Genomic DNA, 13,818 nt, shown 5'->3' with positions numbered 1-13,818 from the left:
TGCTGAAACGAACTGAAAACCCGCTTAAATGAGTTGTTAGATGCTGAAACGAACTGAAAAATCGCTTAAACGAGTTGTTAGGTGTTGAAACGAACTAAAAAACCGCTTAAACGAGCTGTTAGGTGCTGAAACGACCTGAAAAACCGCTTAAACGAGTTGTTAGGTGCTGAAACGACCTGAAAAACCTCTTAAACGAGTTTTTAAGTGCTGAAACGACCTGAGAAATCGCTTAAACGAGCTGTTACATGCTGAAACGAACTAAAAAGTCGCTTAAACGAGCTGTTAGATGCTGAAACGAACTGAAAAAACGCATAAACGAGCTGTTAGGTGCTGAAACGAACTGAAAAAATCGCTTAAACGAGCTGTAACGTGTTGAAAACGCGCTGATTTGTTGGTTCAAAAAAAAAAACTGACCCGAAACCCGTTTTGACCTGTTCCGACCTTAACCCGTCTTAACCCGAACCTCAATTTTCCGAACTTTTTTTTCAAATTTTCAGAAATTTAAAATTATATTTTGTATTTTTACCAATTTTCGCAACCTTTAAAAGTTATTATGCAAAGTAAAAACATTGAAAAATTAAAAAAAAAACCTAGATTTCCTGCTATCCAGGTAAAATATCTATGATTTGAACAAAAATGAAAGTTCAGTGACCTGATTGGAACAAAAGTTTTTATCAGTGACCTGATTGGAACAACTTTCAAAGTTTGGTTACTATTCTATAGAGTAATCCCTTTTTAATATTGAAATTAGTAACTATGTGGTTTAGTTGGAATCGGTTCGGTTTGCCGTAAGTACTTGCAGTCACAAAGCTTACGATATCTATATATTTTTTTGAATAAAACTTTGCTTAAATCAGTTGTACCAAATGTTGGAAAAAGTTTAACACAATAACAAAAATCATAAAAACAAAAACCGACACCGGTTTTGATATCAGTAATGATCTTGTTCATTCAAAATCAATTCGGTTTGTAATGTTTGTTTTTTTTCGCGTATATTATTTATAGCATAACGATGAAAATGAATTTCAAGACAAACATGAAATCAAGATTCAACCTCCATTTTTGACAAGTTTTCACAACTTTTGATTTAACATTGGATGGTGTATTTGCCACATGTTTTACTACATTCTTGCACTTGGAGAATCTTGAAAAAAACCATCAACCCTAGCACAACTTTACAGAAACAGAACCAGTTAGATCTACATGTCACCAACTAAATTACAACTTTTTTCTTTTTCATGCACCACCAAAAATTATTACCACGAAAACAACTCGGTTATCTCTGGGCTTGTTCTGCACCCGGGACACCAACTGATGCAGCCGTTGCATTACTTGTTGAACCATTGTCAGCCGGTTGTGGGACCCCCCATTTGCCTTCAGATTCAAGTGGCTCGAAAACATGCACCATCCCGTCTGACAACCCCAATGCGAATTGATTCGGTTCTTGTGGATGTGCAGCAATTACCAACGGATGCACGCTCGGGCTGCTAAAAAAACATTTAGTGACTCGATCGGAGAAAAATAATAGTTTGTCTCATTTAGAAAAATTGAAAGTAAATCTTATTTGGATTAAAAAAACATTTTGACTAAAAGTTTGAAACTCGTACAAAAAGAAAACATTTTGATAAAAAAAAGAAGTTTAAAACTTGTAAAAAAAATGGAATAAACAATATTTAATGACTCGGTCGGAGAAAAATAGTACATTGTCTCATTTAGAAAAATTGAAAATGTTATTTGGATTAAAGAAAATAATAATAATAATAATAAATTGACTAAAAGTTTGAAAATTGTACAAAAAGGAAGCATTTTTTACCAATAAGTTTGAAACTTGTACAAAAAGAAAGCATTTTGATCAAAAAGTTTAAAACTTGTAAAAAAAGAAAGCATTTTTTACCAATAAATTTGAAACTTGTACAAAAAGAAAGCATTTTGATCAAAAATTTTGAAACTTGTACAAAAATAAAGCATTTTTTACCAAAAAGTTTGAAACTTTGCCCAAAAAATAAGCATTTTGAACAAAAAGTTTGAAGCTTGCATATAAAGAAACCATTTTGATGAATCTTTTTACCTTGGGACACTGGGAGAAAGATATGTAGAAGGGTTGATTCGACAGCGTAAACGAAGATTAGAAGCTGTAAACACGCAGACAGTTGCATCCAAGAAACTTGCATACACTAGCTGACTATCACATGAAAACACCGCATGTGATATCGGGGCAGAAGATTCACGTGCCAGCCACTGAAAAAACCAAGATTCAGAAACATTTAAAAAGTGATAATTTCGACCCGCTTATGAACGAGTCAGTTTTGAGTATTTTCTTTCTCTACGGGTAAAAAGGTCGAAAGTCGGTCAAATTGTATTTTTAAGGACTAACTGCCAAATAATAAAGTAACCAACTTTGGTTAAAATGATTCAAACTGATGATGTGGCATATGATTTGTCGGTGTCGTTTCCACTTAAACCAAATTTCAAGAAATTTTGATGATTTTCATCATTTAAATTAAATTGGTTATAACAAGAAAAGAAGTCAAACCAAATATCGTTGACTAATAAAACGTGTAGCATCATATTTAACACACTAATCTTTTATAAAAAAAATACTCAGAAAATAGACCCGACCCATTACCCAAGCGACCTATTTTGCACCTCTAGAAAATATCAAAAGAAGAACAGTTATTTTTACTTACCTGCTTTACACATTCAAGCTTTGTTGTTTCATAAATAGCTAGTTGTGTATCATGCACAACAAGAAAATGGATTTGATCATGATGAAACTGCACACGGGTGTCCGACTGTGCGGTTGGTGATCTTCCCGGTGGAAGTTGCAAGTATCTTGCTTTTTGTTTCTCCCATCCATCAGAACTCCATACACAAATCTACAAAATTTACAAAATTAAGTACAAACACAAATAAGAAAAACTATAACTAAGAATCTTGTGTGTGGTGTTTAATGAACATACTAACCTGAGCATCGGCCCCTGATGAGACTAAAACGTTGAGCACGTGAGAAAACGCAAGACCCGTGATTCTTTTGGAATGCCCTTTAAGTTTGCTCTTGACCTTAAAACACACACACACACACACACAAAAGCGCTAAAATTGTTAGCTAAAAAAGTTGGGTGTTAATAAAAAGTTAAAAGGAAGACTTAAAAAGTGTTTGACGCGCTAATTGTTTACGAAAAGTTTAAAAAAGTTTTTAACAAAAAGTGAACAAAAAAGTGTTTATTGAGCAACTAAACTCGGCACGTTTTGAACCATACAGTTTGGCCCGTTTTCAACTCGCTCTATCCGCCTATTTTGCCAACTCCAAATAATGTGGTAGTTTCTTTTTCTTATTGCATCAACACGAAGATTAGCTTAAAATAAAACGGGCCCGAAAATAATATAAATTTTGTACTAATATTTGACACACTTATTTATTACAAAAAAGTAAACTTTTGGAGAAAATGTGGCCCGGTACCCAACTCCAAACAATGTGATAGTTGACTTTTTATGTCAAACATTGATTTACCTCGTCAACACGAACGTTATATATCTGGATGGTCGAGTCATCCATACCAATAGCAATAATATTGTTGTCTTGTGGATGGAAAGCAAGAAAAGTAGCTGCTGGTGGTGGAGGCATAAACGTTGTCATTGTCTGCATCAAAGTTGACTTTTAATGTCAAAACATTGTTCTATATAAACATCAAATCAAAGCAGATTTTGTTTCAAATTCATTGCCAACATCAAATTTGATGCCAAAATGTTGGTCAACTTTACCTTAAATGTCATCATGTTGAATAAAGAAATCTTTCCTCCTGACGCAGACATCACATACGAATCATTTTTGGACAATGCAAAGCAGGAAACCGATTCTTCAGGGTTGGTTTCCGCAACATCGTTTGTCATCAAAATCCCGCTTGAAGGTTGCCATAGTTGAGGGGAAACACTGGCTGTCGCCTGCAAAAACAAGTTTGACCTCAAAAGTCAAACCTTGACCATGACTATCAATCTTTGACCAAAGTCAAACTTACCTTGCCACTTGAATTGCGCTCACTACGTTGCCATTTCCATAACAGATGTATAGCATTTGATGCTAATGCCAAAATAGCATTTCCTGAATTTGTATATATTAATCTTGATATCTGCATAATCAACAACAAATAATAATTAAATATTTATTTAACATTTAACAATATAACCATTTTATAAAAAGACGGCATACCTTTGTAACTCGCATATTTTCCGGAAGCTTCAGTGACCGACACTGAGAAGCTTCACTTATTTCAGTCAACTTCCATATCTTTGATTTGTCATTCGTTTCTTCGGTGATTCTCGGTTTCACATCCACCATACTTCTATTATCTCCATTCTACCATAACAATAATATTATATTTCATTATATTTAAAAAAAATAAAAAGACCATTTAATAAATCCAAAACCGATAACTTCTCTTCCAAACTCACCATTCCCGAGACCACCCTCTCCGCCATTGCAGCCCCGCTAACGGCAACCGCAGCCGTTATTGTGTTTAAGGCAGGCTGAGTATTATAAATTATAATAAAATTATTATAAAATAATGTATTATGTTCAAAATAAATGTAACTGTATTTTCAAACTTTCGGTTACCTTTGGCGGTTCAGAAGCTCTTGAAGCAGTGTCATAAGAAAGATTCTCAAAAGTTCTAAGTAACCGAAGACCATCCGTATTAGCTAATATTTTGATTCCGTTTTCATTAGCAGAAACAGCTAATAAAGTACCATCTTTATTAAACCGGATACGTGGGCTTGCCTTCATTTTTTATTAAATGACAAATTAGATTAAATAAATATCAAAATTATATTTTTAAATGAAATGAATATTATTTACCGGAAGACCTCCGTCAGCCTCAACACTTGTTAAAAGTTGAACATTATCCATATCCCAGTATTTAATAGAGAAATCATCACCGGCTGCCAAAAAGCGGTTTTTAGTTGTATCGAATTGCACAACGCCTAAAGAACGTTTACGGAATCCAAGATATGTTCTTTTTACAGCTCCTTCACTTTCATTCCATTCTACTATGTGTGACTCGCCTTCTTTGCTGGTCCCACATGAAAATAGCCTAAAATAATCACCAAAAGATCAAGAAAGTTACAAACTTTAAACATTTAATCGACCCATTTACTTATATACATCAGGGTTGTATTTCATGTGTAACGGGTCAAACGGATAAATAACATAATCACCAAAAGAGCAAAAAAGTCACTAAATTTAAACATATTTATGTACATCAATTTGGGTTGTATGTCATCAGTACCGGGTCAAACAGGTAAATAATATAATTACCAAAGGATCAAGAAAGTTACAAACTTTGAACATATTAATCGGCCCATTTACTTGTGCGCATCAGATTTCATCCGTGGGTTAAACGAGTAAATAATATTATCACCAAAAGATCGACAAAATTACAAACTTTGAAAGTTTTAACCCACCGAAATGATGTTTGGAATCACATTTGATATTTAAATATTTGTAAAGAATTTAGAAACTTTGGACAAAAATAGGGTTTCCAGTCAACCCAAACCCGACCCATATAAAAAATTAATCGTTTTAACCCGTTACCCAACTTGCCCGGCCCACTTGTTTTCCACCATTAATAATAAGAGTCAATGCATCAATCTTAAGTTGCAACTAACCTTGTTCCATCAGCACTATATGCCATTGTCGTGCACCAACGACCCGGAGCCTCATAATCCACCCGTGAACCCATGTTATCATATAACCATGCTTTTATTTTCCCATCAAGAGCCGTTGAAAATATGAACTGAGACCAAAAAAATTACAAAAATTTTTATACTTTCGTTTACACTATAAAACATTAACAAATTTTCTTCTTTTTTCAAAATTTTTTATTCTTACCTGAATATTTTCTTTGTAGTGAGGGCATACGGAATACACGGGAGCATCATGACCTTCAAAAGTGTATTGTTTTGCACCCGTTGCTGCATCCCAAACCTTGATGGTCTTATCATCTCCACAGGTTATCACACAAAGCTGCTTATTCGGACTAGAGAATGCAAGATCGTTAACTCCACCGACATGAGCATCAATCTAAAATAAGCCAATGTTATTTAATATTTATCATTTACGAGAGAAGTCAAACTGTCAAAGTTAACAGAACGAAAGTACACATACCTCTAGATGTTGTCTCACATCATCACTTCCGTGATACGAATATATTTGAACAATGTGCCTGGAATAAACAACTCCTGTGTGCATGAAATTATTCAATGTGTCATTTTCGATCCGTTTAGTTCTGAATTCGTTGACTTGCGTTGACTTTTTATCTCAAATGAGTCAATTAAAAAAACTAGCTAAAAAGGAGGTCAAAGAGGTTAAAAATCATTTAAAATCTGTCTTTTTTATTCAAGATTATTATTATTATTATCTAAGTTGAGGTGACAATCAAGCTCACATATTATGCTACATATATTTTCCAAGACTTACCAAACAACGAACCATCCGGACTCCAAATTACACGATTTACAGACACCCCGGGATCCTTAACAAGAGCAGCCTAAAAATATGAAAACAATAAGATTTATGATACTTTAAAGAAATAATAATAAATGAATAATTAAGCCTAAACATACCTGCAAAGACATTGAGCATGCACTAAGATCCCAAACTTTGAAGTTTTTCGAAAGCAATTTATCTCTTGAACCAACTTCCCACAATCCAATGTCACCCACATTCGTTCCAACTAACGCATCCAATTTGTCGAACCACAATTCAGTCTTTATTTAAAAAAAAAAATTAAGCTAACTTACCTAAGAGCAATGTTTGTTGTATAGGATGAAAATCCATGCTCATAGGTGATGAACCCTGGTTCAATGTACGCGCAACCGTTTTGGGCAAGTCATCGGACGGGTTAAAAGCTTGACTATGACCACTATGGCCTGGAAACGACACCGGCAAGACGTTGACCGGAAGGTTGACCTATGTAAGAAGTTGTTTAATAAGTGCATTCTAATATATAGTAAGTTAGATATTATTTGGAATAATAAAAACCAAATCACCTCATCGGTTAAGCCCATGGGCCTTGTTCTCTTGCTCACATGATCAGATTCCGCAGACGGGAAATCCAAAGACGGGTTCGTTGGTGGGGTCCGTGGATGCTTTAACGCAGCGGGAATAGAGGGCCCACCAAGCCCAATGGCACTACCGGAAACCGCAGGGTGAGATACTGCGGGTGGATTAGACATCCAACCCGCGAGGGGGGTTGGAACTTGAGCTTGCGTCGGTTGAAATGGCTTTAAAAAAAAGAAAAAAATAAGATATCAATTAGTCAAAGAAAGTCAAGAAACCGAGAAGTTACAATGAAAAGTGGTGTTAAAAACAAACCCCGTGTGCCCCTAAAGGAGGAAAGCCTCCGGCTTTTGGTAAAGATCCAAGAAGTGGATTATTTGCAGGCGATGGAGCGCGTGCACCGTTTGGTTGTCCACATGAATGGTCTACAAACAAAGTTTTGATATCCGGATTTGGCCTAGGTGTTTTACAAAGTTGGTGTTGCCAATTCAAGCTACAATACACAATAACATTAAACAAAATGTCACAAATACTAGCCATAACAAACAAGCAAACGTACCCGGTATAACCTCACTCATAGCAGTACAACTATATGGTAATCAGAGGTGTGTAATGAACAAGAACGAAGAAACAAACAATATGGCTAACAACCAATATTATTAATGATCAAGAAATCTTACTCAAAAACTTGATACAATATCCCATACCCTAAACACGGTATATATAGACTAACCTAAACACGTTAGAATATATTTAGGACAGAATAAAAACAACACGATAATTATCTCCATCTAAACCTAAAATAGATTTTCCATAAAATAATCATCCATAAATAACCCGATTACTTGCACGCCAAGTTAACCGGTTTCTTGTATCCCAAGTCGCTCCACGCATAGCCATAAGTCGACTCGGTAATTCCCAACAATCACCCCCTGAATTTCTGATTCGTACAAGGGAGATCTTCCAACTTTAACAAGGCTTGCATCTCCTTGAATTTAATCCGCGCGAGACCAACCAAAAACCGTATCTTCTCGATTCGTGCTTCCGGGGCGAACACTTTGTCATAATCAATCCCGGGTTGTTGCACGCATCCTTTCACCACAAGCATCGCCTTGTGTTTGTTTATTGACTCGCCGGGATTCCGTTTTACCTTGAATACCCGTTTACCGATTGGTTTAACTTCTTTTGGTAACCTCGTTAAACTCCGCGTTTTCTTTTTCTTGATTGAATTGATATCGGCCCGCATCGCTTTCATACACTCGGGTTTCGATTTCGCTTCACCAAAACTACTCAATTCATTATTCAATAACACTAGTAGTTCTCCGAGCTCTTCATCGGAATTTACCTTACTGCAGTTTGCGACGGGAATTCTGCTGCTAGCGACACTTTCACTGCTGCAGTTAGCGGCAGTTTTGTCGCTGTTGCTACTGTTTACGACAACGTTGCTGCTGCTTGTAACGTGGCTGTCGCTGTTGATGCTGTTAGCGACAGTTTCGTCATCGCTGATGCTGCAAGTAGTACTTAATCCGTCGCTATTGCTGCTGTTAGTTTGGGTTGGGTTCGGTTTCACTAGTCCAGACCCGGAATCTATTGGCCCGCAAACACCGGAGAACATACCTGGTACTTTTGCTTGTAAACAATTTGGGTTCCCAATATTTAGTCGGATTTTATAAAGCATCTTGGCATTCCTCGTGACCTTCATTAATAACCTCCCACTACTATCGTGCATCGTTAAGTAGTTACTCGTCATCCGAATATCACAACCCGACTCGGTTGCTTGACCCAAACTAATCACATTACATTGCAAACCCGGAATATAATAAATACCGGTCATCAATTTATGTTCTCCACTTTTACCTTTAAAAACAATCGAACCCTTCCCTTTGATCGGCACACACGAACCATCTCCGAACCTTACTCGTCCGACTATTTGTTCGTTTAATTCCGCAAAATATTCCCGGTTTCCCGTCATATGGTTACTTGCACCATTATCTAAGTGCCACATGTCGGTCTCGCCCGAATCAGTATCGTACTTCGTCGGAATTACTTTATCTTCGTTAAGGTATACGGTTTCCCGAACACCTTCCATCATGAAAAACGAAGCATCTAAACCATTTGTTTCATTTTCTTCTGTTCGGTTTAGATTTACTTCATCTTTCCGAAATCGTTCGGGGCACCTCGAAACAAAGTGCCCAAATTCATCGCACCTGTAGCATTTAATATGTGACAAATCTCGTTCCATACCTTTTCCTTTCTTATCATCTCGACCGCATCCCCGTCCTCTTGAAGCATAGGATCCTCGACCTCGACCCCTTCTAACTGGTTCAGATTTGGTGAACATTAACCGACTTTGACTGCTCTCGGTTTGAAGATTTTCTTCCTTTATCCTCTCTTCATAGGCTTTTAATCGACCCACCACATCATCGAACCCAACCGTCTTTAAATCTAAAACTTGCTCAAGTGATGCCACAATATGAATATAACGTCTTGAAATACTCGTAAGAAACTTTTTTACCATTTTTTCTTCCGAGAATCTCTCTCCGAGCGTGGCGGCTTTTGACGAGTAACTCGATAACGTGGCTTCATACTCATCAATCGTCCCTGTTTCATTCATCTTCAACCCGTCGAACTTTGACGTTAGGGTTTGGAGCTTCGCCTCCTTCACCTAGATGTCGGGTCTTTAACGCTTCCCACATCTCTTTCGTCGTGCGCAGATTACCCACTTGTAAACTCTGTGCTTCAGGGATCGACTGAAAAATCAAGGCAATTGCAATATTGTTTAGTTTTGCATCGCCATTACCCGGATCGATCATGTCCCACACGCCATGCACATTCATCAGCACGCGCATATGCATAGCCCAAACCGTGTAATTCGTTGTTGATAGTTTCGGACATTGAAACGAGTTCGGGTTCGAGTTCGTTTCTTTTGCCTGTTGATCGCCCATAGTTACCTTGCTAATATTATTTTATTTTTCTTCGTGACTTCTGGCTTCTTAAATTTGACGTGGAGGTGGGCTACCAACTACCAGCTCATCTGATTTTGCAAAAGACCTACGAATTATTTCACAACTCCCCCTTTTTTTTGTGCAAAATAATTATGATTCAACACACGAACTCGATCTCCGGTCTTCAAATACTCCGTGCCGATCACAACTTTGATCTAACACGCTTCAGAACGAAAAGAGCTTAACCGCTCTGATACCAATTATGGTAATCAGAGGTGTGTTATGAACAAGAACGAAGAAACAAACAATATGGCTAACACCCAATATTATTAATGATCAAGAAATCTTACTCAAAAACTTGATACAATATCCCATACCCTAAACACGGTATATATAGACTAACCTAAACACGTTAGAATATATTTAGGACATAATAAAATCAACACGATAATTATCTCCATCTAAACCTAAAATAGATTTTCCATAAAATAATCATCCATAAATAACCCGATTACTTGAACGCCAAGTTAACCGGTTTCTTGTATCCCAAGTCGCTCCACGCATAGCCATAAGTCGACTCGGTAATTCCCAACAAACTAAAGTGTTTATTTGACCACTAAACAATCACGCGATAATTTACTCAAAACACTAAAAGCCGATCATCGAGATAATCATACTTGCACATCCAAACACTATGCAAATGTGGTAAAACTCTAACCTTTGGTTTATAAGAGTCCGAAGCCTCGAGTTCTTGAGATTAGGAAATTGCAACTTGTCACGAAACAAGGGATTTGCTTCGATAAGCTTCTTGAGCTCAACCAACATTATAGCTCGAGCCGATTTAGTATCTCCGTATTTAGAAAGTTGCTCATTCTCCCTATAATACAATCCAAACTATCAATCAAAAACCAATGCCTAAAAGATTAACATTCTTGTTTAACGTTTAATGTTTACGATACCTAAAATTCTCCAAAGTCAACAACTGAGTAATCTCCTTAAAAAGCTCTTCGTTAAACGACGCAAACACTTTAAGATCTTTCACGAGAATCTCAACGGCTTTCGATCGGTCATGTCTACCAAACGAATTCAAGTACACTTTAGTAATCAAGAACCTTAATTTACTCAACATTAAGGTTAATGAATGTAACTAACTACTTACTTATCCAATGCTTCAAGATACTTTTGTTTTCTTATTTCGAAAAATATCTTCATCGAATACCGATTATCGTCCACTTTCGTGAACCCCGAAAGGTACTTCTCAACTTCATCCCAGTTCCCATTGTGAACCTCATCTTCAAAATACTTCATATTAAACAAAAACCCTGATTCTTGTTCAAGCCTAACATAAAACATATATAAAAATAAACATCAAATTCACACATTTTTTACTTTAAATTCAACAAACTAACTAAAAAAACCTAATAAAAATATTCAAATAAATATCAAAATCTCACATTTCTACTTATTAAAGTTTTCAACTTTAACAAAAATAAATAAATAAAAACCTAATAAAATATTAAAATATATTAAAATAAACATCAAAATCACACATTTTTACTTCAAATTCAACTAATTATCTAAAGAAACCTAATAAAATATTCAAATAAACATCAAAACCTCACAATTCTACTTAAAGCTTTCAACTTTAACAAAAAAATAATAATAAATAAATAAAATCCTAATGAAATATTAAAATAAACATCAAAATCACACATTTTTACTTCAAATTCAACTAATTAACTAAAAAAAACTAATAAAATATTAATATAAACATCAAACTCTCACAATTCTACTTAAAAGTTTTCAACTTTAACAAACCCCAAAGATAAATAAATTTAAATAAATAAAATAGAATAAAAATTAACTTACTTGTGAACTGTTTCTTTAAATTTTTCTTCATCAAGAAACTGCAAGATTAAGAACACAAGCTCTCTACTTAGCGACGACATTATGCCTCCACCGTCGCTAAAGATATCAGATCTGTAAAACCCATATACAAAAGATAATAATATTAAGCTTCTAAACAGTAAAAAAAATTAAATAATTTTTAAAAAAATGTAAAATAAAATTTATAAAAATTAAAATAAAAACCCAGACCCAGAAACTAGATTCCCATGAATTTAAGCTTAAAAAAAACTTATTATTATTAAATTCATCAAAAGATGTAATTTTTAATTAAAAACATTATTTTTTTAATTTTAGTAAAAAAAATTCCAGATTTCTATGGTGGATCATAGAAAAGCACTCACCTTTAAACCAAGTCAAGAAACACAATAATCAACATTAAAAATATATAAAATAAATAAATAATAAAATAATAAAATTAATAACCCATAAAAATCTTTAAAAAAACCCACCTTTAAACCAAGCCAAGAAACACAATAATCAACATTAAAAAAATAATATTAAAAACCCAGAAAAATCTTAAAAACCCACCTTAGCAAGAAGATCAACTGATGAAGAAACCAAAGAAAAAAAAATAACACAACTTTCTCTCTCTATAGATACATATAAGTTTGTATCTATATATAAAATATGTGAGTAGGTGTGTGTGTGGAGAAAATAAAACCATTGATAGTGTTTGCAGAAGGGTTGGTTTTATAGATGAAGTTTGATAAGTAAGTGTGCTTATCATTTGATAAGTGAGAGTGTTTATTATAAGGAGTGAGTGGATATGTGATAAGTTAATTTAGATGTGGGCCCCACTGAGCCGGCTTGGATTAACAAGCTGGCAGCTGTACTTCAGCTTGGCTTTGATCAACAGGAAAGATTGAGTGCTTTGCAGCCTATGGTATTACAAAAAGTCTTATCCTTTTTTATTTGTTTTAGGTTATTTTAAGACCAAAATGTTGATATTGAGACTTGTTGACTCGATCATTTTTTAATTATTTTTTATGGAAGGTTTAATCGGTTAGATTATGCCATATGTCAAAGAACCGTCGGTTTGCTTGATGTTTTATTAAAATCATGAAGTTGATAGGATTGGCTTCTGACGAGATTCTTTGGTTTCCATGAGATATTGTTTTGGCTTTCGGTGAGATTTTCTGGACAAGTGGCAGATGTTGGTTAGCTAAAAATCTCGTGGAGTAATAATTAAAAAGTGACCGGGTTAGCTAGTGTTATGGTGGGAAATATTTGAAATGGTTGGTCAATAGACATTTTGTCGACATTATGATCATATTATGACGTGTCATAAAACAATCGTGCGATTTATGGTAAATGTTGGTTAGCTTAAAATCTTGTTGAGTAATAATTAAAAGTTATCAGGTCAATTAGTTTTATGGTGGGAGATATTTGAATTGATTGATCAAATGGACATTTTATCGACATTATGATCATATTTTGTCACGTGTCATAAAAAACTATCGTGTCACTTGTCTATTTCTAAAAAAATGTCGTAGCCAACGAAATTTAGGCGTCAGTCTGGATTATTTTGGCTTCCAACATGATTTATCCCGGCTTCCAAGTTCCGACAAGATTTTTTTGGCTTCCGGCAAGATTTATTTTAGCTTTTGACAATATTTTTTAAACAAGCGACTTTGGTCAAAAAATCTCATTGAGTAATAATTAAAAGGTAATCAATTCAATGAGTTTTTTAAGTCGACATTATAAGAATCGGTTAATGAAATGAACATTTTATAGATAATGACCGGTGTTAAATCCGACACTTCAATATTTTCCTTTTTTTTAAATTAAAACCACTCCATCCGTTGAAAAGATGGACAGCTGAGATTTAAAAGTTTAACAAAGCATGTAGGTCAGATGCACATGCACTGGATAAAACCCCTTTTTATCTTTTATTATTATTTATTTTTTTGT

The 13,818-nt window shown here is 34.9% G+C and overlaps 1 protein-coding gene across 2 annotated transcripts; it reads right to left on the bottom strand.

Annotated features, from left to right (window-relative positions):
• Nucleotides 1–1,098: 1,098 nt before the first annotated feature.
• On the bottom strand, nt 1,099–12,589 carry LOC143608541 (protein TOPLESS-like). Of its 2 annotated transcripts, none has more exons than XM_077083559.1 (24): nt 12,436–12,589; nt 11,869–11,979; nt 11,159–11,338; nt 10,959–11,072; nt 10,718–10,876; nt 7,370–7,547; nt 7,045–7,278; nt 6,796–6,964; nt 6,619–6,728; nt 6,473–6,542; nt 6,161–6,234; nt 5,885–6,076; nt 5,662–5,789; nt 4,853–5,087; nt 4,613–4,774; nt 4,450–4,524; nt 4,208–4,354; nt 4,017–4,127; nt 3,763–3,942; nt 3,512–3,640; nt 2,965–3,060; nt 2,688–2,876; nt 2,069–2,238; nt 1,099–1,484 (listed from the first exon to the last, which is right to left on the bottom strand). In XM_077083559.1, the coding sequence occupies exons 2-24, from the start codon at nt 11,946–11,948 to the stop codon at nt 1,277–1,279; spliced, it is 3,390 nt and encodes a 1,129-aa protein (XP_076939674.1). In that variant the 5' UTR covers nt 11,949–11,979; nt 12,436–12,589; the 3' UTR covers nt 1,099–1,276. The 2 variants fall into 2 exon arrangements, with proteins under 2 accessions (XP_076939674.1, XP_076939673.1); XM_077083558.1 differs by having other exon boundaries at nt 1,100–1,487.
• Nucleotides 12,590–13,818: the final 1,229 nt, after the last annotated feature.

This window comes from Bidens hawaiensis, unplaced genomic scaffold (assembly GCF_021521415.1).
Source record: "Bidens hawaiensis isolate Kalapana, Puna unplaced genomic scaffold, B.hawaiensis_p1.1 tig00419396_1, whole genome shotgun sequence".
Lineage (NCBI taxonomy): Eukaryota > Viridiplantae > Streptophyta > Magnoliopsida > Asterales > Asteraceae > Bidens > Bidens hawaiensis.
The sequence above is the reverse complement of the archived record's forward strand: the minus strand, read 5'-3'. Positions and strand labels throughout refer to the sequence as shown.

Coding starts and splice junctions, on each gene's coding strand:
- LOC143608541 (XM_077083558.1), bottom strand. CDS start 11,948: ATGTCGTCGCTAAGTAGAGAGCTTGTGTTCTTAATCTTGCAGTTTCTT. Junction 10,877..10,958: donor TTGACTTTGGAGAATTTTAG/GTATCGTAAACA, acceptor ATTGTATTATAG/GGAGAATGAGCAACTTTCTA. Junction 4,355..4,449: donor AGAGGGTGGTCTCGGGAATG/GTGAGTTTGGAA, acceptor TTGTTATGGTAG/AATGGAGATAATAGAAGTAT.